This window comes from Ctenopharyngodon idella, chromosome 1 (genome assembly GCF_019924925.1).
Source record: "Ctenopharyngodon idella isolate HZGC_01 chromosome 1, HZGC01, whole genome shotgun sequence".
Taxonomy (NCBI): domain Eukaryota; kingdom Metazoa; phylum Chordata; class Actinopteri; order Cypriniformes; family Xenocyprididae; genus Ctenopharyngodon; species Ctenopharyngodon idella.
Genome location: NC_067220.1, coordinates 5,614,366 through 5,642,342, shown reverse-complemented (window position 1 = coordinate 5,642,342; position 27,977 = coordinate 5,614,366). Strand labels below are relative to the sequence as shown.

The following is a 27,977-nucleotide window of genomic DNA, read 5'->3' as shown; positions in this document are numbered from 1 at the left end:
TTATCCCACATTTCCTACTTCTTTTTTTCTCGCAATTACGAGTTCATCACTCGCAACTCTGAAGTAAAAAAATATATATATATATAAAATATATATAAATAAAAAGTTATAAACTTGCGAGTTATAAAGTCCCGGTAATTTTTAAGTACGTTTTTTATTATGATTTTAATTTTTTTATATAATTAAAAACAAGCCACTTCAGTCTTTATACAGTTAACTTGGTCTAACTGAATCATTAAAGCGAACCGATTCAAAAGAATGATTCATTTCGCGAATCGAACGTCAGTAGCATGTTCGTGAGTCTGCGCACGTGGTTTGTGGTGTGAAACACACGCTGGTCTTCTGTCCATCGCTCAAACACGACCTGATCGCCACAGGATCCCGTCTGTATCCTGCTGTTCATCAGAAATAACGTAAGTGAGCAAAATTACACCTACAGAAACAATGAATACACAGCAAAACAACTTGAACAAGTTAACTTAGGAACTGCATGGAAGAGTTTTTCATTGTTTTGGCAGTCTGACTGATGTTGCATCATGATTTATTGTAAAGTGCTGGATGTTTTACAGGTTTTTGAACATGGTATCATGGTAATATTTTTGGACATGTTCATAAAACATGGTATTATTCACTTTGATATTATATTAGAGATGCATGCATGAATATGGTAATCCTTTACAACCATAACAAAGTACCTGGAACCACCACAGTAGTTCTTTTATAAGAGTTGTGTCTGAAACATGTTAATTGCTCATGCATTTCAACACATTAAGATGCACAATCATTAATATGCATGCATATATAGTTGCATTTGGTGTAGGCCTACTTAAAAACATCCAGAGTAGAAGTAAATGAGCAGCAGTCCCTGAATCTCGTGATCCAGTGTCTCATGTGCTGCATGTTAACATTCTCCCTGTGATTGTGTGTTTAATTGATTTGTGATCATCAGTTATCAACATCCACTCTTACTCAACCTGAGGAATTGTGTCAGTGTGTTTTGGAGCCAAAGTTCAACTAAAGACAGTCCCAGCTGTTAAAGTTAATTGATGGTATTTGTGGAGATGCACCATGATTTTGTGCTCTCAGTATCATGGTAAACAGTGTTGCAGTGGTTTGTTGACGTTTATGTCTGTTGGGATTGAAGGTCTGGCAGCAGCACTGAAAGGTCAGTGACAGGAGATGAGATCACACTCGCATCGATGCATCCTATAGGTCAAACGGTTCATGCAATTAAACCGCCTCTTTCGATGAAATAAAACAATTCGGCATGCAGATAGTGACATTTTGTGAGATAGTGACTAATATATCAGAGATTATCGGTAACCGCCAATAACCGTGTCCACTTGTACAGTGAACAGAAGTGTAAGCTCTGCAAAAAGGAGAATTTTTAATTAATTAAATTGTTTGGTAAAACTTTACTATAAAAGTTATATTTGTTAACCACATAAGTTAACACAAGCAATCTAGAGCATTTAATAATCTTATTTAATGTTAATCTTAACATTTACTAATACATTATTCAAATTAAATGTTGTATCTGTTCATATTATTTAATGGAAATGAGCTGACAATGAACAGTATTAACTAACTGTAGCAAAGATTAATAAATAAATACTGTAACAAATGTTGCTTGTTGTTATTTAATGCATGAATTAACATTAACTAACGGGACCTTTATTGTAAAGCGGGGTGCCCTGTGTGTAATTATCAAGTGCTCTTGGAGATCTTAATTAGCTGATTCGGGTGTGTTTTATCAGGGTTGGAGCTCAACTTTGCAGGTAGATCTTCAGGAACAGGGTTGGGCACCCCTTTTGTAAAGTGTTTCCAATTATTGATTATTTAAAATATGATTGAAAATGATTTCATTTAATTATAGTATAGTTCAAATATATTAATATTCAAATATTTATTTTTTTGACACTATAGCTAAATAAACGGCACAATTCAGTCTAAGTTCTCATAATTATGCCAGTAGTCGTGCACGAGTTGTTGCATTAATTAACACTAATTAAAGGGATGTTACTGTAGTCTTATCAAGTATTTATAAAAAAAAATATATATATTTACAATTATTTAATTTAGTTATAGATTTTTATTAATTATTTTAAATAAATTCATATATTTTGTTTACTTTTTTATTTTATTTTTTGACTATAAATAAATAAATGGCACAATTTCTTATAATTATGCCAGTAGTCGTGTACAAGTTTTTGCATTAATTAAACACTAATTAAAGGAACGTTATTGTAAAGTCTTACCAATTTATTATTTAAAATATTTATTATTTAAAATTATTTCATTTATAGTTTTTATTTCAAATAAATGAATAATTAATAATTAATTATTTATGTAATTTTTGGCACTATAGCTAAATAAATAAATTGCATAATTTCTCAATTATACCAGTAGTTTTGCACAAGATGTTGCATTAATTAAACACTAATTAAAGGGATGTTATTGTAAAGTCTTACCAATTAATTATTATAAAATTATTTATTATAGAAAATAATTTCATTTAGTCATTTTTTTTTATTATTTCTTTCACACATATAAATATTTCATTATTTATGTAATTTTTTTAAAACTATAACTAAATAAATAAATGGTATAATTTCTCATAATCATACCAGATGTTGCATTAATTAAACACTAATTAAAGGGACATTTAAAACGATTAAATTTATAGTTTATTCATTTTGTTTTCAAATAAATTAATAATTAATATATTTTTATTTATTTTAATTTTTTACACTATAACTAAATAAATGGCTCAAGTCCTCATAATTATGGCAGCAGTCGTGCACGAGATGTCAAATGATGGTATTTATTTTGAAGTCCTGTCATTCTGATCTTGATTGACGTGTGACAGGTTTGACGTCATGGCGGAGCGGGTGTTGGTCGTGGGCGGTGGCGGACGCGAGCACGCGCTGGCGTGGAAGTTGGCGCAGTCTCCTCACGTTCAGCAGGTCCTCGTGGCTCCTGGAAACGCCGGCACTGCCAACAGCGGGAAGATCTGCAACTCAGGTGAGACTTGATGAATGTGTTCAGAGAATCACATTGGGATGAAAAACAACATGCTTTAAGATAAAGATTTAAAATACTTCCGCTAGTACATTAATGTACGTACAAACTGTGTGTCTGCATGAAAGCATGTTATAGTAATTTATAATATTTGATCTTATTTTTCCAGAGGTGTCTGTGAACAATCACACGATTTTAGCTCAGTACTGTAAAGATCATAACGTGGGACTCGTGGTTGTTGGTCCAGAAGTTCCTCTGGCTGCTGGTGAGACGCTTCATCTCTTCATTATTAATTACTGTCATTTCATTCCTTTGCCCTTGTAAAATAAAGTAAGGGATTACTCTTGATTTAATTACAGTTACTTCTGATATAACTGCATTAAATACTAAATACTATAGAACAATTCTATATAAAACAATAGTGGAGTTAATGTTTGTTTTTAATGTAACCTTCTCCCTTTAAATACTTTGGTCAGTTTAAGCAATTTTATCTTATTTATTTGAAAGAATTAAATAAGCCGTTTCATGTCTGTACCTGTATTGTTCAACTGGTCGAGGTTGAGATGGGATTTAGAAAGTAATTAGTAACAAGACACGTACATTTTCTGATGAAAATGCGAGTGGTTATTGGCAAAAAGCCTCTGTGTCTCTACGATATTCTGAGAGGGATATGGGTGTTTTTAACAAAATGCTAACACGATTAGCATGTTTTTTGTATGATGCTAACATGGTTAGCTTGTTACAAGCATGATGCTAACATGATTAGCATGTTTTAACAAGATGTTAACACAATTAGCATGTTGCTTGCATGTTTTTAGCAGAATGCTGACATGATTAGCATGTTGTTAGCATAATGTTAACATGACTAGCATGTTGCTAACATGATGTTGACACGGTTACTATGTTGTTAGCATTATGTTAGCACAATTAGCATGTTGTTAGCATGATGCTAACACAATTAGCATGTTGCTAGCATGATGTTAACATGATTAGCATGTTAGCATGATGTTAAAACAAATAGCATGTTGTTAGCATGTTAACAAAATTAGCATGTTGTTAGCATGATTAGCATGATGTTTACATGAATAGCATGTTTGCTAACATGTTTTTAACAAGATGCAAACACAATTAGCATGTTTTGCATTAACACAGCTAACATGATATTAACATGATTAGCTTGTTACAAGCATGATGTAAACACAATTAGAATGTTAGCTAACAAGTTTTTGCGAAATGCTAACACAATTAGCATGTTGTTTGCACGTTTTTAGCCAGATGCTAACATGATTAGCATGTCGTTAGAATAATGTTAACATTATTAACATGTTGCTAGCATGATGTTAACATAATTAGCATGTCATTAGCATGATGTTAACACAATTAGCGTGTTGCTTGCCTGTTTTAGCATGATGCTAACATTAACATGTTTTGCTAACATGATGTTAACATGATTAGCATGTTGTTAGCATTATGATACTAACACAATTAGCATGTTGCTGTCATATTTTTAACAAGATATTAACACAATTAGCATATTGTTAACATGTTTTAAGCAAGATGCTAATATGTTTAAAATAGTTAAGTTTGTTGTTAGCATTATGTTTTAATGTTTCACTAGATGTTGCTAGCATGTGATGCTAACACATTTTGACTTTTTTAATCATGTTTTAATAATTTAACATTTTAGCACTTATCTAATCGTCATTAGCATGTAGCTATTTACTGTTAGCATGTGTAGCATGTTGGAAGTCCTGTTTGCTAGCATGAGTCAAAAGAGCCAACCCCCGTGTCTCTACGATGTTCTGATGCAGAGATGTGATTTAGAAAGTACTTCGAGTAACTGAGCCAACACTGATTATGACACTGACAGGGAATTGTGGCTTAACTATCAAAATAGATGATGAAAGACTATTGCGTTTAGTTTTCCATTTGTCATGTGATCAGAGATAATCTGTGATGTCATATTTGTGTACAGACAAACACCTGCATGCAACTGTTTGATATGTGCATTTTTATCTGGACGATCTGAATAAAAACAGCATCTGAATAAAACTTTTGATTTATAATGTAAGTGAATCTGATCTTTTTAAGATGTTTAGCAGATGTTTGTGCACAAATGTGAGACTTTTAAACAGGAGCACTTTCCACATGTTGTGCTCTTGATGACATGTGCTGTCTGGGTACATGTAATGAGAAGGAGTCTGTCTTAGGCATAGTGGACGATCTGACGGCCGCTGGCGTCCCGTGTTTCGGCCCGTCGGCGAAGGCAGCGCAGCTGGAAGCCAGTAAGAGTTTCTCCAAGTCCTTCATGGACCGTCACAACATTCCCACCGCCCGCTGGAGCTCCTTCACCGACCCGCAGGACGCCTGCCAATACATTCGCAGGTAAACAATGGCAGCAAATGAATGCAAATTATAACAAAATGCGCATTTTAAAGTCGGCATGAAAAGGAAGTTGCGCTGGTCTTTTTTTCTCTATTGTGTCGTATATCTGAGTGAAACGCTTCTCAAACAAGAACAAATGTAGGGCGGGGCTTGATTTTGTCTGTGGGGAATTGATTGGATGGTTGTGGTTTGCTATTGGTGGATCTCATGTGAGTGACAGGTTGCCCCGCCCTCATCATCAGAGAAGAGAAAAGATGCTGCAAGAGGGAGGGGAAGATATTCTGACGCTCTTAATTTTCTTATTCATGCATGTTTCTTTATCAGCTAGCGGGGCGCTTGGCACGGTTTTTATTTATTGTTTTTTTTTTTGTTTCACATATTCTAGTAATCATCATAAATTTGGTATCAATCGAAAGCTTAACTCAGAATTCATCCTGTGAAAACCATTTTGAAATTGGACATTGTGTTACCATGGAAACAATACTTTAAATCCTTTTAACGGGCTCCTCCCCCTAGTGGACGTTGTCATGTATCATTTTACAAAAATTATTTTAACTACTTTATAGTAAACTTTTTTTTTTTTTTATAGTAAAAGTTTAAACTTTTCTAATCTTGACAAAACACATATCGTCTTAAAGGTCTGAATCTCAAGCTTCCATATTTGGTGTCTGTTTTGTGATAGAAGTGAAATTTGGATAGAAATTTATTAATTTGTTAAAGGAGAATGCGTCAAAAAAAATTGTGGATGACACCTGTGGCTATTTTTGGTTCAGCGCCTAAACAAAATCTCATGGGAACTTAAATTTTTGTGATATCAACTTCAAATTTGGAACACAACTTGATTAGACATATGGCTTTGATTTTATATCAATTTTAAAGTAAAAAATATTTTGTAAAATATAAATACAGTATCTTACAGAAGTGAGTACACCCCTCACATTTTTGTAAAGATTTTATTATCTTTTCATGTGATAACACTGAAGAAATGACACTTTGCTACAATGTAAAGTAGTGAGTGTACAGCTTGTATAACAGTGTAAATTTGCTGTCCCCTCAAAATAACTCAACACACAGCCATTAATGTCTAAACCGCTGGCCACAAAAGTGAGTACAAAAAAATTAGTACAGTACATTTGATTTACACTAAATTTAAACTTCTATAACTTTTTTTTATATTTTCATTTTATGAAGTGCTTTCACTTCAGCCAAAAATATGCTTAGTTTCTTCTTTAAAACTAAGGTTTATATTCTAAAGCATTCTTGAATTACAACTATTTAAGTTTGGATAGTGTTTTTTCACATCTATGCTCAAAAAGGGGGGTGACTGTAGTACTGGGCTACACTGATATATTTACCTACAATAAATTAAATGATATAGTGATAGACACAGAAGAGGGAGAGGAAGTTATTTTGTTTCAAGATTATGAATAACACAATAATGATGTGCACGAAGAAATCATTATAATAAACACTGTAATATTACATAAAAAATATAAGAATTGTCCAATTTGATTTTCATGCTGACTTTAAGATGCTTCTAAAACTTCACAATTCTGTACTGCTCAGTAAGATGCCGTGTGTTTTTGTGTTTGTTCAGTGCGGAGTTTCCTGCTCTGGTGGTGAAAGCCAGCGGTCTGGCTGCTGGGAAGGGTGTTGTCGTCGCTCGCGATAAAGCTGAGGCGTGCCAGGCAGTTCTGGACATCATGAAGGTCAGTCGCTGATCATTCTGTTTTGACAGTGGCTGTTTGTGTATAACTGAAAGAATGAAGTGCGTCCTTGGATGTTTCCCAATTCACAAAATCATTCCGATTCAAAACGCGGTTAGATAAGGGCATCTGCTGGTCGAAAATAGCATGAACATTGAAGTCATTTATTTGAAATAGAATTTTTTGTAACGTTATTCATGTCTTTACTGTCACAAATTTAATGCATACTTGCTGAATGAATGAATTCATTTCTTGACGTTTCAGGACAAGGCGTTTGGTTCTGCTGGTGAGACTGTGGTGGTAGAGGAGCTGCTGGAAGGAGAGGAAGTCTCTGTAAGTTCTTCCTGTTCAGGTCCTGGTATAAACAGTTGATCAGTTCACACTAATTGTTTCGTCTGTTCTCAGTGTTTGTGTTTCAGTGACGGCGTCACAGTGTCGCCGATGCCACCGGCACAAGATCACAAGCGTCTGATGGATGGGGACCAGGGACCGAACACAGGCGGCATGGGCGCGTACTGCCCTACACCACAGGTCAACATCTCAAACTAGAGCTGTGCAATTAATCGTTAAAAGATCACAATCCACCTCCATTGTAGTCTTGAGTTTTCTTCACAATATTCCTCATTTAAATAATTCATACGCAGAATAAAGGGGCGGGGCCTGGTTGAGTTAGTTAGTAGTGTGTTGAACCTGGTGGTTATGGTAAGGGGTGGGACATTTCCCAAACACCAATCACAACACACTGCTCCAGCCGACCAATCAGAGCACATTGTGCTTTTCAGAAGGAGGGGCTTCATAGAGACAGGAACTAAACAGAGCGTTACTGACAGACTGGGAAGAGAGGAGCTGCAACAATGGAGAATATGAGGAAAATAATGAACATTCAAGCAGGAAAACCTGTTCTAGTAGAGTCCAAGAAACATCAAGACTTTGAAAAAGAGCATAATAGGTTCTTTTTAAACCTTTGACAAGTACGATCACAGTGATTCAGATCTGTGCTCTGATCCAGAGAGAGCCGTTGTCATGTTTAGGTATGAAACGGCTTCAAAAAGAGACTTTTCAACCATGTAGTATCATAATTTGTTACAATAATTCAGATTATCACAGAAGTACTTGGTAGACTGCAAAAGTTTATAGTTCAGATGTAAACACTGATGTCTACAGAAGCGATCAACTTAGAGTAAATCACCTTTTGAAAGTAACTTGATGCTTCAAATGACGATTGTATCGATTACTTCATTACACCAGTAGGTGGCGACAAGTGACTGTTAAAAATGTCTTTGTCATTGAATCATTCACTCGAGATTCCTTCAAAAACACTGATTCATCCAGTAATGAAACAAGTGAAGTCTCTATGAGTGAGTTATTGACTTCATTCACTTTAAAAAAAGAATTAATTCAAATTAATTAAATAATTTTTGAATATACATTGTTTCAGAACCTCTAGTAAATTGCATGTTATTTTGTTTAGTTGTCTGTTCAGAATCATGATCTCTTTTTGAAAAAAAAAAAAAAAATCGTGATTCTTAATTTATCTAGAATCGTGCAGTTCTGTTTCATTATTTATCTTAAATACATACTTAAATACAAATAAATCTTAAATACAAAAAAAAATAAATAAATAAATATATATATATATATATATATATAATATATTAGGGGTGGGACAGTTCAGATTTCTCACGGTTCGGTTTGTATCACGGTTTTAGTGTCACGGTTTCGGTACAGTTCGGTATGTGCTATGTAAAAAATAGGACAATTGTCAAATATAAAGAAAATAAAAACAAATAATCTAACTAAAAGAAACAGCACAAATAAATACAGATACAAATAAAATAAACAATGCTTTACAGGTTTTTCAGGTTTTTCATCTAACAGCTTTCAGGTACATAAAGTGAATAAAGTAATCAAATAAAAAAATAACACTGCACATAAACTTCTTTGAATAGTTAAATAAAGATGAAACATTATTGAAGTTACAAAAGCTATTCAGTCAAGAGTGATTTCTTCGTGCTTTGTCGTTCGATTAACATTAAAATACAGAGAGCCGGAATATTAGACTGCTTTCCCTTTAAGACATAATTCAAAGATCCAGTACAATGATACTGATACACATGCGCTGTCTGCAGGGGTGGGCTAAGGGGGCTGGAGCCCCGAATGTTTTTCCAAAAGCCCGAATCTTTCAGGTTTGAGGTTTCTCAACAGTGCTGTCAAAATATCATTTTTCTAATCTCTCTATTAAAATATGTTAAACAGTTCAATATCGCTTTTCTGCAGTACACCGATACCTGGCTGCAGCACTTTCTCTCTCTTCTCTCCGACAGCGAGTTCACACACACCGCAGTTGTACACAGACACGCCTCCTGTCACTCACTCACAGCAGCGGCAGGCCTCAAGACTCTCGTTCGTTCCGGTTGAAGGGTTTTTTGTTATGATATAACAACTGATATGACAACTTTAGCACATTAGTCAGCTAAACATTCATTCAGTGTTCTCATTAATTACCCTATGCCGCTATTGTTTCATAAAGAAACTGAAAATGTAAAACATACATAGCCTAATAATGGTCTATAACGTTGTATTTTGCAAACAAACTAAAATCGAAACCGTGATATGGCTTTGTGCCTTCATAAAGCGGCAAAAGACAGCGATTAAGTATATATACAGTCTGTTTGTGCTGCGTGTTTTAAAGAGAAGTGCGCACATTTGCTCACGTGATCAGCTGGTGATCAAAATAAAAGCTCAAGGGTTTATCTCTTGCAAGTGAAGAAATTAGTACAAAAGTAAAGTAACTACTTATAAAATGTTAATTTATTTTACAGTGCATTTTTTACAATATATGGATATTACTGTCATATGAATAATTATGTAGGCCTAATAATTGAACCACCATTGTCAATGTAATGTAGACTGAGACTCTATATCACAACTAAAAAGATGTTTGAGCCCTCTTTAATGTCCAGGTACAATGCTGTTTCTTTGTTCAATTTGCACACTGCACATGGGCTTAAGCTCTCAGTTTTTAGCTCCCAAAGTGCACCAGATTGATGCATTTAACCTTAAAATGTACAAAATTTGCTTCCGGGAGGGTGGGAATGCCTCCGGACCCCCCTTGAGGAGGTACACCTAACAAGTTTTTGCAAATTCCTGTGGGAAACAATGTACATTTTATGAACTTTACTCCAGCATACTACTACAAAGTTCCTTTCGTGACAGTAAAACTGTTAACGGAAAATTAAATTGTCATTGGACAAAATAGATTTGGGCTAAGCCCCGAATGTTTACAATGTCTGGCTCCGCCCCTGGCTGTCTGTCTCGTTTTTCTCCTAAGACATAACCTACTATGTTTGTTAGGATACTCCTAACTCCTTGTTAGGCATGTTGACATAATTTTTGTGTGAATTTGTCTATATATGTATGTGTGTGTGTGTGTGTGTGTGTATGTGTATATATATATATATATATACATATATATATATATATACATATATATATACATACGTATATTTATGTGTATGTATGTTTTTATATATATATATATATATATATATATATATATATATATAAAAAAAATATAAATATACATGCATACATATATATAAACATATATATACATATACATATATATATGTATATAGAGATGCATCGATACTAAATTTCTCCACTGATAGCCGATTATTCAGAGTGTTACAGTGCTCAGTGTAAATGAGTACACCCCCTTTGAAAAGTAACATTTTAAACAATATCTCAATGAATTTCCAACAATTTCCAAAATGTTGACAAAACTAAGTTTAATATAACATCTGTTTAACTTATAACATGAAAGTAAGGTTTATTAATATAACTTAGATTACACATTTTTCAGTTTTACTCAAATTAGGGTGTTGCAAAAATGAGTACTCCCCACAACAAAAACTACTACATCTAGTACTTTGCATGGCCTCCATGATGTATAATGACAGCACCAAGTCTTCTAGGCATGGAATGAACAAGTTGGCGACATTTTGCAACATCTATCTTTTTCCATTCTTCAAGAATGAGCTCTTTTAGAGACTGGATGCTGGATGGAGAGTGATGCTCAACTTGTCTCTTCAGAATTCCCCATAGGTATTCGATTGGGTTCAGATCAGGAGCCACCGAATCACTTTCACCCTGTTCATCTTCAGAAATGTGTTTAGGATCATTGTCATGTTGGAAAAGTGCACGACGAACAAGGGCACGGAGTGATGGTAGCATCTTCTCTTTCAGTATAGAGCAGTACATCTGTGAATTCATGATGCCATCAATGAAACACAGCTCCCTGACACCAGCAGCACTCATGCAGCCACACATGAGGACACTGACACCACCATGTGTCACTGTAGGCACCATGCATTTTTCTTTGTATTCCTCCTTTGCGACGCCATACAGTTTTGAAGCCATCAGTTCCAAAAACATTTATCTTGGTCTCATCACTCCAGAGTATAGAGTCCCAGTAGTCTTCATCTTTGTCAGCATGGGTCCTGGCAAACTCTAGGCAGGCTTTTTTTTGTGTCTGGGCTTTAGGAGAGGCTTCTTTCGTGGACCGCACCCATGCATGCCATTCCTCTGCAGTGTACGGCGTATTGCGTCACGGGAAATAGTCACCCCAGTTTGACTTTCTACTTCTTTAGATAACTGCAGTGAACTTGCATGCCGATTTTCTTCAACCCTTCTCATCAGAAGACGCTCCTGTCGAGGTGTTAACTTCCGTGGATGACCTGGACGTCTCTGTGAGATGGTTGCAGTTCCATCTTTTTTAAATGTTTGTACCACTTTTGCTACAGTATTCTGACTGATAAATAAAGCTTTGCTGATCTTCTTGTAGCCTTCACCTTTCTGGTGTAAAGAAATGATTTTCTTTCTCAGGTCTTGTGACATTTCTCTTCCATGAGGTGCCATTGCTGACAGCATGAAATGGGAAGGGGTTTAAACACCCTTTTATAGTCAGCTGTCTGCTGGACACCGGTGTAATGAAGAATTAGACTCACCTGTGCTTGAATTCTTGTTAAATTAGACATTTGTAGTCTAAAATTTAGCTTTGCTCCAGAGACTTTCATTGGGGTGTACTCATTTTTGCATCACCCTAATTTGAGTAAAACTGAAAATTTTGCTCTCTAAGTTATATTATTAACCTTACTTTCATGTTATAAGTTAAACAGATGTTATGTTAAACTTAGTCTTTGTCAACATTTTGGAAATTGTTTTTGTGTTCATTGAGATATTGTTCAAAATGTTACTTTTCAAAGGGGGTGTACTCATTTACGCTGAGCACTGTATCTGCCGATAATGATACCAATAGTTTGGGGGTTCTGCCTTTTATACCTTCTGTTAAATTAATGATAATTATAATTAATAATTAATCATTATATTTTTAATTATAATATTTTGAAAGAAATGCAAATAAAAACTTTATTCTCTCCATTTCATCAACTTGTTTCAGAGTAACTGGTATCAATTATAAACAAACACATTACTCAAATTAATATTAACACACATTAACTCAATTCTGAAGATTAAATTAATATTCCTTGAATATTTGCTTTTATCAGCCGATACCAATTATTGTCCAATATATTGGTGCATCGCTAATATATATATTAGGGATGCACCGATATGAAAATTTTGGCCGATAATTCTTTATATTTGAAAGCCGATAACCGATATATTGGCCGATAAATCCAAATTTTTATATAATTTTTGAGAGCCTGATTACAAAAACAAAAGTCTCACCATTAAAAGCCATGTCCCAAGCACACAATTATAATGTTCTCATAATTTTATGTAGCCTATATGACTGGCTTGCGCTGTACATGTTACACTTAACAGTATTTTCCTTTTTGAAGTGATTTCAATCATATTTCAAGCAATTCAAAACCATCATGGTGGACAGTGTGCATCTGAAGTGTCTCAGCTGAAGGAAATAATCCATTATTTATCGGCTTTAATATATCGGCCAAATCTTCTTATCAGGCCGATAATGATAACATTAAAAATGAACATCTATCTGCTGATGCCGATATATTGTGCACCCCTTATGGAGCTGTTGAATGTTTGTGAAGGTGTCAGAGGAAGAGCTTCAGGAGATCAAGAGATCTGTTCTGCAGAAAACCGTGGACGGCATGAGAGACGAGGGAACGCCGTATGTGGGTGAGTTTGACAAACAGACCAGTACAACTAGTACCCTTAACCTCAGGCTGCATTACAAGGTCACCTGATTAATCGTTTAGACTGTTTTATCAAGTAAAAGCCTTTCAGTATATTTGTACAAACGTCCACCTTCAGCTCGTGCTTCACATGTATGTGTTCTGTGAAATTATACTGATTTTTATCAAGTAAACTCAAGAATAACTCTGATATTGTTAGTAATATTTCAAGATGAACACTTACTGGACTGAAGCAGGTTTACTTGATAAATTTTTAGAGAAATCATGAGTGTCAAATATGATCATCAGGCTTTTGAGGAAAGTTTATTCATCTCTCAGTCATTGTATTGCAATGCATTATACTACAGAGCTTTGATCATAAAACTAAGCATTTAAATATCATCTTACTAAGACATATTATTGGCAGCTCTGATTAAAAAAATTAGATTATTTCATAAGTTAGGCTTTACAGGGTTAATAACTTTGATTGGACAAATACAGCATGTTTGCCGTCACTGTTAAACATTTTTGAAGTGACAGTTAACCCAAAAATGATCGTTATGTCATCATTTTATCACCCTCATATAGCCCTCTTTATCATTTCATCACCCTCATGTAGTTCCCAATATGTATAATTGACTTTCTTCTGTGGAACATAAACAGGGAACAAACACTAGTCCATATGTGTCATGCGCTGTATTTCATGTCTTCTGAAGTCGTTCATTAGGTGAAAAGAACAGACACATTTATGTCATTAGATTTCAAACTTGAGAACAGAATGTTCTCATTATTTTCAGTCGATCATTCTTTCATCTCGCTCGTCTTCTTCTCTCAGGTGTTTTATACGCGGGACTGATGTTGACTAAACAGGGGCCGAAGGTCCTCGAGTTCAACTGCCGCTTCGGTGACCCCGAGTGTCAGGTGAGATGATTAATGGCACATTTTTTGCATGTTTTTGTGCTTTTGGCAAGTTATATCTCAGGTGATCATCACTTAATTCTGTGGAAGTTTGATGTGCTGATGTGTGTTGATCCTTGAGGCGAAATCTCAACGTATGAAATATGATCAGAAAATAATGCACGGCCGTTGATGTAATGACAGGTAAACAAGTCAGTTAAAAAGATTTAGCTAGACATCATCAGATTTTTTCCTTGTGATTTTAGTGGAACACAAAATTATTTTGATTAAATGCCATTCAACTCTTTTCAATACACAAAGATGACAAAAAAAAACACCATAAAGCATAACAGTAGTCCAAATGACTTTTTACAAAGTCATGTGATGCTTTTGTGACTGAATGTATTGAAGCGCTGTGATCAGATCAGGTGGATTGAAGCGTTTCAATATTTTCAGTCTGTTCCACACAAAAAAGTCCAATTTGTGAACCCAGTCAACTGGTTCATTGTAACGAACGGCTCAAAAGAATCAGAATGATTCAGTGATTCAGTTACTCTAACAGCAGAGGGGAAGAGAATATAATCAGTGAATACCAGCTTAAGTTTGAGTGGTTTTGTGCTGTGTTGAATGTGGTGGTTCAGGTGTATCTGTGTCTCTGTCAGGTCCTGATGCCGTTGCTGAAGTCTGATTTATATGAGGTGTTGAAGAACACACTCCAGTCGGACCTGAGCTCGAATCCAGTGCAGTGGCTAGAGGACAGCGCGGCCGTCACTGTGGTCATGGCCAGCGGAGGTTATCCCGCCTCGTATAAGAAGGGTTTGGACATCACCGGTGCGTTACCTCTTATGTCTACGTTACGTTACGTGACATTAATTATTATAATTGAATGTCCCAGATTATAAAAGCCTGAAACACACTTGTACTCTTAAATTTGATTAAACTGAATTTAAGACTTTTATATAATATAATATAATATAATATAATATAATAATTATTAATTAAATAATATTTAATAATGTTATTATATTTAATAATATAGTAATATTTTAACAATAATTTTATTTAAAAAATGCATTTTAAAAATTAAATAATTAAAAAATTGTTAAAAAATAATATATTAAATTATTATTATATTTTTTTGGGGGGGAGGGGGAGTTTTAAGATTTAACACTGAATGAAAAAAAAATTTTTATATAATTAATAATTTAAAAAACCTCAATATTTATTTGCGGATATATGCAATGTTAAATATCCATTATATTTTTAATAAATATATTTTAAAAAGAATAATTATCATAAAATATTGTTAAATAATTTTTTTTTTTAACACATATTTTTGCTTGCTTGTGGGTCCAACATTTATATGGAAGTTTGTTTCCGCCACTGAATAAAAAATAAAAAAGGTAATTGCGACTTTTTTCTCAGAATTGCGTGATATAAAGTTGCAATTGCGAATTATAAAGTCAGAATTGAGGAAAAAAGTCAGAATTGCGAGTTTATACTATTGCGAGTTTTGCGAGTTTTACTATTTGGTTTGAAATGTACTTTGTGACCATTCAAAAAGTATGTTCTGTGTAGTATGAATGAAATTCGGACATACTACTTCCGCCATGTTGTCATAGTCATGTGACCTACATTAATAAATCCTCTCCTGTGGCCTCATGGGATAGTAGAGCGCCCATCGAATGCGCACTTCGGAATCTCGCCGGAAGTTTTTCCTACTGTTTTATGAATACCATTCATAGACTTTTTGATGTCAAATCAGTGTAAAATGGCTGAATCCTTTGCTGTTTTCCTCAGGTCTGTCTCAGGTGTCAGAGATGGGCATTCAGGTGTTCCATGCGGGCACTGCGCTTAAGGATGGGGGCGGGGTTATTACGAGTGGTGGGCGTGTCTTGACGGTCACCGCGGTCCGGCCCACCCTTGAGAGCGCCTTACGCAGCGCCAACGAAGGGGTAGCAGCGATCAGCTTCACTGATGCCGTGTACCGCCGTGACATCGGCCACCGCGCCATCACGTACCTCACCCGCACCAGGTGTGTGTCGCCAGCTGACAGCTAACTAACCTAACCTGTTAACCCTGTAAGACATAGACACTTCACATTTAATATCAGTGTTATGTCTGATTTGTATACATTTTTCCTAATAAACAAAGTCATAAATACAGTATTTTGGCCTCTTTTTTTTGTGTTATCAAGCATCTCCAGTACTATTACAGCTGTGTTTAGAGTTATACGTTTGTTTGAATCACTAACTGTAACTATTAAAGTTCAGTGTGTGTCGTGAACACCCTGCTACATAGCATTTTATCTTATTTCAGCTTTATTTAAATGACCAAAAATGGTTTTAAGAATAAAATTATTGCATCATGGTGGCGTGTTTTGCGCAGATGAGCAGCACTCGCTCACACAGAGTATGATCTGGTGATTTCGATCAGCTGACCGTTGCGTTTGTCCCACAGAGGACTGACGTATAAAGACAGCGGCGTGGACATCGCTGCAGGAAACAGACTCGTGGACTTGATCAAGCCTCTGGCCAAGGCGACATCTCGACCAGGTGCGTCCTCAACCGTGTCTCCGATCGCTCAGGTGCTTGATGTACCGGTTTCACACAGTCTGCATAATTACTGTTTTTATAACTGCAAGTGAATTTCTCATTCATTGATGATTGATGTTCCTGTACTATTACTTTACTCTTCTGACAGGAAGTTTCTGGGTTAAACTTCACAGTTGAAACTCCTTTAATAATATCAATCAACATGCAGTCGTTACCCCACAATCATTTCAGCTTGTCACTCAAACTACAAACATACAAAATCAGATATAAACTTGTTTATGGTATGAGAAGAGATGTTAGCGGTTATATGGGTTTGTTAAATCACTGACTTGAACTATTAAAGTTCAGTGAGAGTGAGTGAGTGAGTGAGAGTGCGTGTGTGTGAGTGTGAGAGAGTGCGTGAGAGAGTGTGTGTGTGTGTGTGGGTGTGTGTGAGAGTGAGTGTTCGTGAGAGTATGTGAGAGTGCGTGTGTGTGAGAGTGCGTGAGTGTGTGCGTGAGTGTGTGAGAGTGTGTGTGAGTGTGTGAGTGTGAGTGTGTGCGTGAGTGCGTGCGTGAGTGAGTGCGTGAGAGTGTGCGTGAGAGTGTGCGTGAGAGTGTGTGAGAGTGTGTGAGAGTGTGAGAGTTTGTGAGAGAGTGTGTGTGAGTGAATGAGTGTGTGAGAGTGAGAGTGAGTGTGCGTGCGTGCGTGTGTGTGAGTGAGAGAGAGAGTGTGTGAGTGTGTGAGAGTGTGTGTGAGTGTGTGAGAGTGTGTGAGAGTGTGTGAGAGTGTGTGAGAGTGTGTGAGAGTGTGAGAGTGTGTGAGAGTGTGTGAGAGTGTGTGTGAGTGAATGAGTGTGTGAGAGTGAGAGTGAGTGTGCGTGCGTGCGTGTGTGTGAGTGAGAGAGAGAGTGTGTGAGTGTTAAGTGTGTGAGAGTGTGTTTAAGAGATGGTGAGTGAGTCAGGGAGTGAGTGTGTGAGTCAGTCAGTGAGTGAGTCAGTCATTGAGTGAGTGGGCGAGTGAGTGAGAGTGTTGAGTGTCTGAGAGTGTGTTTAAGAGACGGTGAGTCAGTGAGTCAGTCAGTCAGTGAGTCAGTGAGTCAGTCAGTCAGTGAGTCAGTCAGTGAGTCAGTCAGTCAGTGAGTCAGTCAGTGAGTCAGTCAGTCAGTGAGTCAGTCAGTGAGTCAGTCAGTCAGTGAGTCAGTCAGTGAGTCAGTCAGTCAGTGAGTCAGTCAGTCAGTGAGTCAGTCAGTGAGTCAGTGAGTCAGTCAGTCAGTGAGTCAGTCAGTGAGTCAGTCAGTCAGTGAGTCAGTCAGTCAGTGAGTCAGTCAGTCAGTCAGTCAGTGAGTCAGTCGGTCAGTCAGTGAGTCAGTCGGTCAGTCAGTGAGTCAGTCGGTCGGTCAGTGAGTCAGTCAGTCGGTCAGTGAGTCAGTCAGTCGGTCAGTGAGTCAGTCAGTCGGTCAGTGAGTCAGTCAGTCAGTGAGTCAGTCAGTCAGTCAGTGAGTCAGTGAGTCAGTCGGTCAGTGAGTCAGTCAGTCGGTCAGTGAGTCGGTCAGTGAGTCAGTCAGTCGGTCAGTCAGTGAGTCAGTCAGTGAGTCAGTCAGTGAGTCAGTCGGTCAGTCAGTGAGTCAGTCAGTCAGTGAGTCAGTCAGTCAGTCAGTCAGTCGGTCAGTGAGTCAGTCGGTCAGTGAGTCAGTCGGTCAGTCGGTCAGTGAGTCAGTCGGTCAGTCGGTCAGTGAGTCAGTCAGTCAGTCGGTCAGTCAGTCAGTCAGTGAGTCAGTGAGTCAGTCGGTCAGTGAGTCAGTCAGTCAGTCAGTCAGTCAGTGAGTCAGTCGGCGAGTGGGCGAGTGAGTGCAAGCAAGGGAGTGTGCAAGCGTGTGTGAGTTTGTTTGTCTGAGTGTGTGTGTGTGTGTCAACCAGTGTTGGGTAAGTTTCTCTAAAAAAGTAATTAATTACTAGCTACTAATTACATCTTTGTAATGTGATTAGATTACTGTACTAACTACTCTCTCTAAAAAAAATTGCATTACTTATTACTAATGAATTTCGCAACCTCGACAATACAAGGATATACATGAAACTGCTCTTTTAATTCTTTCAAATAAATAATATAAAATTGCTTGAATTATTCTTGAACTGGCCAAAATATTTAATAGAAGTTTACGTTAAATGCATACATTTTAACATTCAACATAAAATCCACTATTGTTTTATATAGAATTGTTCTATAGTCTGTACAGTATTTCATGTAATTAAATGACAGTTCATTAGTTCACCTGCCCATTCAGTCTTGACGGTTAATAGCCCCCACGGAGCTGCACGTAGGAGAAAAGAGACAATTAGAGGAGGAGGGTTGCCGGGAAAATTTGTCAATGGAATGACGCGGTGTTTGCGGGTTATATAGTACACGCATAATGATGATTGACAGGACTGAATGTTTAGGCTCCTCCCGAACCTACGTTTGGAACTTCATAAAGAAATAAGAGAAATCCCTTACTTCACTTTTTCAAGGGAAAAGCAATTAAATTACAGTAATTAATTGCTTAGTAATGCATTACGCCCAACACTGGTCTCAACCACAGAGAACGCTCTGAGAACATGTGGTTTTCTGTGAAATGCCAAGAGCAACAGAAAGCGTGAGATCAGATCAGTGTCATTTTCAGCATGTGTTTCTCTCTGTCTGGTTCAGGGTGTAACGCGGAGCTCGGTGGGTTTGCGGGGCTTTTTGACTTGAAAGCTGCAGGATTCGTCGACCCAATCCTGGTGTCGGGAACAGACGGAGTGGGAACCAAACTGAAGGTACAGTGAACTGACACAGATGCTTCAGTGATGCTGGATCCTCATCATGAGTTGGTGGTGTTTGTGTGTGTGTGTGTGTGATGGCCGTAGATCGCTCAAGCGTGTGGCATGCACAGCACTCTGGGACAGGATCTGGTGGCCATGTGTGTGAATGATGTTCTGGCTCAGGGAGCAGAGCCTCTGTTCTTCCTCGACTACTTCTCCTGCGGACGTCTGGATGTGGGAGTGGCGTCTTCTGTCATCGGTGGCATCGCAGACGCTTGTCAGATGGCCGGATGTGCTCTGTTAGGTCAGTTACGCCGCCAAAACATGACAATAAATGCTTGTCCGCAGTTCTTATTTTTAAAAAGAAGCAATGAATCGTGCAATTAAATGCAAGGAAAAAGTGCTCACTTTATCGCTTTGTTTTTGATGTGATTCAGGCTTCTAGACTAGGACATTGATCACTCAAGTGTCGTTTTTTTATTATTAATTTGAATGACAAATATTAATAATGTGAAATGGGATATGTGATGTTTAAGTCAAGAATATGTTTTTTTTTTTTTTTTTTTTTTTTGCAAAAATAGTTTTGCACATGATTTTGGCGGTTTGCTCTCGGAGTGACTGACCTTAATTTGAGCTTCATATAATAATATTGTTTTGTGTGCGTTTATTCAGAAATGATTATATATGCAGTTTGTCATGCTTTGTCAAATTTAAATAATGTTCAATTTTTGTACAATCAAATTAAATTAAAACAGTCAAAATAACACTTTATTCGATCTTATATACAAAAATAAACCCTAAACAACAAAAATAAGTGTAATAAACATGGAATTTAATATTATTATTTTTTATTTTTTTTTAGTTAGTTTTATACTGATTTCTATAAGGAAATTCTTTCACACACTAATTTCAACATTTGACTATGGAACCTTGTTTCCGCCATAAAATAAAAATTAAAAGGTAATTGCAACTTTATATCTCGCAATTCTGACTTTATAACTCGCAATTCTGACTTTATTTCTCACAATTCTGACTTTATATCTCGCAATTCTGACTTTATAATTCGCAATTCTGACTTCATAACTTGCAATTCTGACTTTATAACTTGCAATTCTGACTATAATTCGCAATTTCGAGTTTACATCTCGCAATTCTGACTTTAACTTGCAATTCTGACTTTATAACTCGCAATTCTGAATTTATAATGCAATTGCGAGTTTAAATTCTGAGAAAAGAAGTCACAATTGTGAGATAAAAAGTCACAATTACCTTTTTTATTTTTTTATTTAGTGGTGGAAACAAGCTTTCATATTTGACAGACTATGAAATGCAAAAATGCAAAATTAATAGAATAATGACATGGAAACAAAAATGATAGTCTGTATATTAATTGTTTAATGCAGAAAATGTTTTTATGATAATTTATTAGAATAATACGACAAGTTAGTTTTTTACGATAATACGACAAATATTAATAATGTTTTGTGTGTTTATTCAGAGGGCGAAACTGCATGTATGATATATGCACAGTCACACTTTGTCAAATTAAATGAAAATTAAAAATTTTGTATTGGAATTAAAACAATCAAAAGAACATTTTATACTGATCTTAAATACAAAAATGAGTCCTAAACATGGGATTTTATCAAATCTTTTTTTTTTTTTTTTGCGAATAATTCCACTGTGAGAAGTGATTTTTGCATGTTTGTATATTAATTGTTTTGGTGCAAAAATTGTCTTCACTTTGTGATTTTGCTCTGGGTGTGATTTTAGGTTTCTGGACCGGAGATAAGGCCATTTATCACTCAGATGTGTTTTATGTTAATCTGAGTGACATCAGTAATGATGTTGTGTGTGTGTGTGTGTGTGTGTGTTCAGGAGGAGAGACGGCGGAGATGCCGGGTGTTTACGGCCCCGGTGAGTACGATCTAGCGGGCTTCTGCGTCGGGGCCGTGGAGCGAGGGGCCGTCCTGCCCAGACTCAAGGACATCACAGAGGGAGATCTGCTCATCGGTGTGGCCTCCTCTGGGATTCACAGCAACGGCTTCAGCCTCGTGCGCAAGGTCCTGGAGCGGACCGGCCTCCAGTACGGCTCGCCTGCTCCGTTCGGACAGCCCGGACAGAGTCTTGGTATGATATCATCACTGCTTCACATGGTTAGCAGAGCTGCGTTTATGAGTCCTCACATCTGCGCTCTGGTCTGAAGGTGACGTGCTGCTCACGCCCACGAAGATCTACAGCCGCCTGCTTCAGCCAATCCTGCGCAGCGGAGCCGTGAAGGCCTACGCCCACATCACCGGCGGCGGGCTTTTGGAGAATATTCCTCGCGTTCTCCCGCCAGAACTGGCAGTGGACCTGGGTGAGCGACGTCTGGACCAGTTTAAGTTATAGTTTTAAATTAATTTAGTAATTAAAATTGAAATAAAAATGATAAAATAGAGATAAAAATTTAAATCAGTTTGAATGTGCAAAATAAAAAAATAACAGACTGTAATAATTATAATGATAAACTGCATATATCAAGCTGAAAATCAAAATAAATATGATAAAATAACAATTAAAAAAACTTTTTTTTTTTTTTTTTGCACAATTGAATGTGCAAAAATAAAAAAAACCACTGATTACTGAATTTATTCTGTTCTCATATAATTATTATATTGATAAACTGCACAGAGAGCAAGAATAAGTTACAGTTGTAATTAAAATTGAAATAAAAGTGATTAAATGATGATAAAAATTCAGGTATGTTTTTATACTATTTAATATAAAAAAATACACAGACTGAATTTATTGTTATATTATAAAATTATTATAATGATAAACTGCATATGTCAATCACTGAGAGCAAGAATAAGTTACAATTTGTAATTAAAATTGAAATAAAAATGATAAAATAACACAAAATTAAATAAAATTTTTTTGCACAATCAAATGTGCAAAATATTAAAAAATATCACTGATTACTGGATTTATTATGTTCACATACAATTATAATGATAAACTGCATATATCAAGCTGAAAATCGAAATACAAATGATAAAATGGAGATAATTTTTTTTATCAATCACTGAGAGCAAGAATAAGTTACGGTTTGTTATTAAAATTGAATTAATTCAGTTTTTTTTACAATTTAATATTCAATTTAATATGGTTTGTAATTAAATTTGCAATAAAAATTATAAAATAATGTTACATATTTTTTTTAATTTTTAATATGCAAAATAAAAAATACACTTACTGAATTTATTCTGATCTCATATTAAAAATAAGCTCAGCTTATTCTTGTTCTCAATTATTGATATATGGAGCTTAGTCACAGCTTGATTAAAATAAAAATAATGAAAAAATATATTTTTTTGCAATCAAATATGCAAAAACAAACAACTGAATTTATTCTGATTTCATATTAATATAATAATATTCTTTCTTTTTTTTAGTGTTTGAAATATGCAGTTTAAGTTTAAATGAAGATAATGTCTAATTAATTAAATAATTTAAATTAAAAGACCTTATTCTGAGCTTATAAAAATTAGTCCTAAATAAGACATTAATTTAATGTTATTTTTTATTATATATTTGTTATTTAATTAATTTATGATTATACTTTATTTGTAATACTTCAGTTTAATTATTTTTTAAAGGTTTGATCATTAATCTCAGGGAGTATTTGAATATTCGAGTGTGTCCGGCCTCATTGATGACGTGTTTCAGACGCGTCCCGCTGGAGGATCCCGCCCGTGTTCTCGTGGCTGCAGCGGGAGGGTGGCCTGTCGGAGGAGGAGATGAGCCGCACCTTTAACTGCGGTCTGGGCGCCGTGCTGGTGGTCAGCAAACAGGACGCTCAGAGGGTCGTACGGCTGCTGCGGGCCCAGGAGGAGGCGTGGATCGTGGGATCGCTCGCTCACAAACACCCCGGTCAGAAACACTGACAACACAAACATCATTCTCTACACAAAATCTAAACAGGAGGAGTTCTACTTTGATAAAGTCTTAAAAACATGTATCGTGGTGTTGAATTCACAGGAGCGGAGGCTGTGGTCATCAGAAACCTGGAGCAGAGTTTAAAAGAGAGTCCCGGACGCTCCCCGGACACCAGCGCCCTCGAGAACGGAGCTCTTCACGGGGAACACGCCACACGCAAGAGGACCAAAGTGGCCGTTCTGATCTCTGGAAGTGGTGCGTGTGCGTTTATGAGCTCCGTTCCCTGATCACATGTGCCAGTGGAGTCCAGTAATGAGACGGATGTGTGTTTGACAGGAACAAACCTGCAGGCCCTGATGGAGCAGGCCAAGAAACCCTCGAGTTCGGCGGAGATCGTGGTGGTCATCTCCAACAGACCGGGCGTCATGGGGCTGAAGAGAGCGTCTATGGCGGGCATTCAGACGCGGGTTTGTCTGAAATATATATATGTACAGACGCATTGTTCATATGAACACGTGATGGATGAAGGATCAAGCCACACGTTTAGAAATCTTAAATATTGTGTGATATTGACACAAAATTAAAGTTCAGTATTTTCTAGGATTTTGTCAAAAACGATAATTATAGACAGTATTTTGCTGTGTGTTTTTGTGCTGGTCAGCTGACTTTTTCATATTTTCAGTTCACATCAGTGATGGAAATTAACTTTTTCATTAATGGTGATATTTGACACCTAAAATTGATTTCCAGGGGATTTATACCTTTATGAGGGCAATTTTTACTAATAATCAGTCTTAATTATGACATAAAAGCCAATTATGACAGAAAGTACTCATTTTAACTCTATATCATAATTATGACTTGGTGTGTCATGATGATTATAACGTTTTGTCATAATTATGACTGTCAATTATGACTTATATCATGACTTATATCTTAATTTTTACTTTTTTTATCTCATAATTATGACTTTTTACCTCATAATTGACTTAGTATGTCTTATGTCATAATTATTTTTTATGAACATCTCATAATTATGATTTATTTTTATCATTGACTGTTTCATAATTATGACTTTTTATCTCATAATTGTAACTTTTCTTCTTAATTATGACTGTCAGTTAATTATGACTCTTTATATCATAATTATGACTTGTGTCATGATGATTATAACGTTTTATGTCATTATTATGACTTTTCTTCATAATTATGACTGTCAATTATGACTTGTCTTAATTTCTACTTTTTTTATCTCATAATTATTAGTTTTTCTCATAATTGACTTTGTTTCATAATTCTGACTTTATCTCAGTTATGACTTATCTCATCTTTGGCTTGGTATGTCATAATTATGACCATCAATTATGACTTTTTATCTCATAATTGACTTTTTCATAATTGACTTTGTATCTCGTAATTATGACTTCATCTGAGCAGTGTTTAGATGTATTCATAGCTGACTCTGATATGATCACAGCTGATGTGACGGTGGCACAGCGGTTCTCTTCAGTCAGATGTTCTGGATGTTGTTTGTCGTTCAGGTCGTGGATCATAAGCTGTACGGCAGCAGAGCCGAGTTTGACGGCACCATAGACCGAGTCCTGGAGGAGTTCAGGGTGGAGCTGGTTTGTCTGGCGGGTTTCATGCGAATCCTCACGGGACCCTTCGTCAGGAAGTGGAGCGGTGAGTGTGAACATGAACAGCAGGGGGCGCCAGTGGCTCGAAACCAAATCTGTGCCGATTCATGTGTGTTTTTACTGTGAAATCTTTGCCGATTTAATAATGTAAACATGATAACTTTGATATTGTTAGTGATATTTCAGGATGAACACTTAATGGACTGAAGCAGACAAAGAGTGAAAGCTTCAGTGCTTTCTGTTATTTGATTTAATGGATTTAATGTTTTAGTGGCACAAACCAACTAAAACATCCCAGAATCCTGATACTTAGGCTGAATCCCAAATGGCACCCTAAACCCTCACGGTCTTCCTCTGAGTCTGAGCCGCTTTGACTGCTGGGTAAAGTCCTCTGCATAGCTCGCAAACTTGCGGGCTCGGCTGAAGTGCGCATCGAGGGCATATAACGGTCGCAAAGGTGGGCGCTCGCGAGCACCCTTCTGAAACCTAAAATGATGAATGGGACACCCTACGGTCTCGTGGACTGAACGGACACACACGCGGCAGCCATTGTTAGTCCACAAGACCGAAAGTGCATAAAAGTGTGCCATTTGGGATTCAGCCTTACTGATGATTGTGCTGCTGATTTCCCACCAAAATTAGGTCACTTCCTGCAGGATGATGTCATTATGAACTATATATATATATATATATATATATATATATATATATATATATATAGCAGATGTACTAAAATAACTAAAAATAAAATTGACACAAAAAATTGACTTTTTTTAAAAACAACAACAAATTTACTAAAATTTAAAATATATAAAAAATAACTTAAATTGAAATAAAAATAATAAAAACTATTTGGACATATTTAAAAAAAAAAAAAAAAAAAAAAAAAAAACACAACAGAATTACTAAAAATAAAATGAAATGTATAAAAATAGCTGAAACTAAAATTGAAGAAAAAAAAAAATTATTTGGACATTTAAAAAAAACAAAAATACTAAAAATAAAAATAAAATGTATATAAAGTAATGTATAAAAATAACTAAAACTAAAATTGAAATAAAAATTATTTGGACATATTTTAAAAAAAAAAATTACTAAAACTAAAATTAAAATGAAGAAAACTGTTCAGAACTTGAAAGAAAATAAATATTAACTAAAATAAAAAATAAACTCATTTTCATTTAGCAACTTGATGTACTAAAATAACAGAAATAATATAAATTATTTGGACATATTAAAAAAAACAACAAAGTTACCAAAACTAAAATGAAAATGAAATTATATAAAAATAACTAAGACTAAAATTGAAATAAAAGAAAATAATAAAAACTATCTGGACATATTTAAAAAAAAACAAAAAAAAAAACACACACACACAAACTAAAATGAAAATGAAAAATTTTCATTACTTAAAATGAAATAAATGTTAACTGAAATAAAATATAAAGTCATAATTTTTAAAACTTGATATACTAAAATAACTAAAATTGAAATAAAAATAAAAATATTTGGACATTGAAAAAAGAAGAAATTATTAAAATTAAAAATGATCATTACTTGAAATAAAATAAATGTTAACAAATAAAATAGAAAAAAGTAATTTTCATGTAAAAACTTGATGTAGTAAAATTACTAAAGCTAATATTGAAATAAAAATAACTATTTGGACAGATTTACAAAAACACAAAATTACTCAAATTAAAATTAAAAATAAAAATTCAAAATATTAAAACAAACGAATAGTATCTCATTGATATTAAAATAACACTGCTGAGAACAGGAATAAAATGGTAAAAATGATTAATTATAAAAACATCAGGAATATTTCTGAACTTCTTCAGTTTTTCATTTTAAAAGAACAAATAAAATCTGATTAGCATCTTTAAAACGGTCGTATCTCGTATTGAGTGGTGTCTGATGGGAAGGACAGGACTGACGGTGTGTTTGTCGTTGTGTCGTCTCACAGGGAAGATGCTGAACATCCACCCGTCGCTGCTGCCGGCCTTTAAAGGAGTGAACGCACAGAAACAGGCTCTTCAGGCCGCCGTCCGCATCACCGGCTGCACTGTACACTTCGTGGCCGTACGTTTGTTTCATTCACGTTTCCTCACTGAAATCAGAGATGCCACAGCAACACACCAGCATTCACTCACACACATTAACTGGAACTACAAATTATCATGAAGCAAAATATAGCAGTCCGTTCAGGATCCTGCAATCCCAAGAATTAATGCAGATTCAGCCAGTCGCCACATTATCTGCAGCAGCTTGTATTTCCACAAAGTAGGAAAGTTAAAGTTATTAATTTTGTTTTTGACATTTTTACTCTTTTAATACTTCAACTTAATGTTTGTTTTTAGTTTTGGTTCAGGATAATAACCCTGGAGTTTTGTGAAATTCACTCAACGTTTCTCTGGTTCAACAGGAGGAAGTGGACGCAGGAGCGATCGTCGTACAGGAGGCGGTTCCCATCCTGGTGACTGACACCGAAGACAGCCTATCGGAGCGCATCCGGGAGGCGGAGCATCGCGCCTTCCCCGCGGCATTAGAGCTGGTGGCCAGCGGCGCCGTGAAGCTGAGAGACGACGGACGGGTCGTGTGGAGCCAGAGCGTTCAGGGATAGATCCGAACGGACCGGTGGCATCTATGACACTAATGAACGCATGTTTCAGTCCTTCATTTAGACATTAATTCCATTGACATTCCACATCCAATCATTCCAGATTGTTCATAAAAACTCATTCCTTCTGCTTCTGCTGAGGTTCATCTTTGTAGTTCAAATTCTGAACAGTATTAGTCAGATTCACTGTTGAGGAATATTATTTACTCGTGCCTGAGAATTATGTCATGTACAAGATGAACTTTATTCTCTGCATGTAACAGATCGAGATATTTGCTCTTGGCATTAAAATTGCACTGACGAGCGTGA

The 27,977-nt window shown here is 35.9% G+C and overlaps 2 protein-coding genes across 2 annotated transcripts in view; one reads left to right on the top strand and one right to left on the bottom strand.

The window, feature by feature from the left end:
* The window catches only part of LOC127521108 (amyloid-beta A4 protein-like), a 337,319-nt gene that overhangs the window by 270,332 nt on the left and 39,010 nt on the right, over nucleotides 1-27,977 (bottom strand). The window lies entirely within an intron of this gene.
* On the top strand, nucleotides 219-27,977 carry LOC127521026 (trifunctional purine biosynthetic protein adenosine-3-like). Its single transcript, XM_051909877.1, has 22 exons — nucleotides 219-413; nucleotides 2,870-3,024; nucleotides 3,191-3,286; nucleotides 5,232-5,406; nucleotides 7,004-7,115; nucleotides 7,377-7,445; nucleotides 7,518-7,643; nucleotides 13,193-13,280; nucleotides 14,112-14,197; nucleotides 14,836-15,004; nucleotides 15,974-16,208; nucleotides 16,634-16,728; nucleotides 19,396-19,505; nucleotides 19,596-19,794; nucleotides 21,369-21,620; nucleotides 21,697-21,849; nucleotides 23,202-23,405; nucleotides 23,514-23,666; nucleotides 23,748-23,878; nucleotides 24,953-25,094; nucleotides 27,015-27,130; nucleotides 27,474-27,977. Exons 2-22 carry the CDS (start codon nucleotides 2,880-2,882, stop codon nucleotides 27,669-27,671), a joined length of 3,054 nt encoding a protein of 1,017 aa, XP_051765837.1. The 5' UTR covers nucleotides 219-413; nucleotides 2,870-2,879; the 3' UTR covers nucleotides 27,672-27,977.

Bases quoted from the DNA above. Each gene is read 5' to 3' on its own strand.
- LOC127521026 (XM_051909877.1), top strand. From the start codon at position 2,880: ATGGCGGAGCGGGTGTTGGTCGTGGGCGGTGGCGGACGCGAGCACGCG. The intron at 7,644-13,192 runs GTCAACATCTCA...ATGTTTGTGAAG, and splicing joins CGTACTGCCCTACACCACAG to GTGTCAGAGGAAGAGCTTCA. The intron at 16,729-19,395 runs GTGCGTCCTCAA...TGTCTGGTTCAG, and splicing joins CAAGGCGACATCTCGACCAG to GGTGTAACGCGGAGCTCGGT.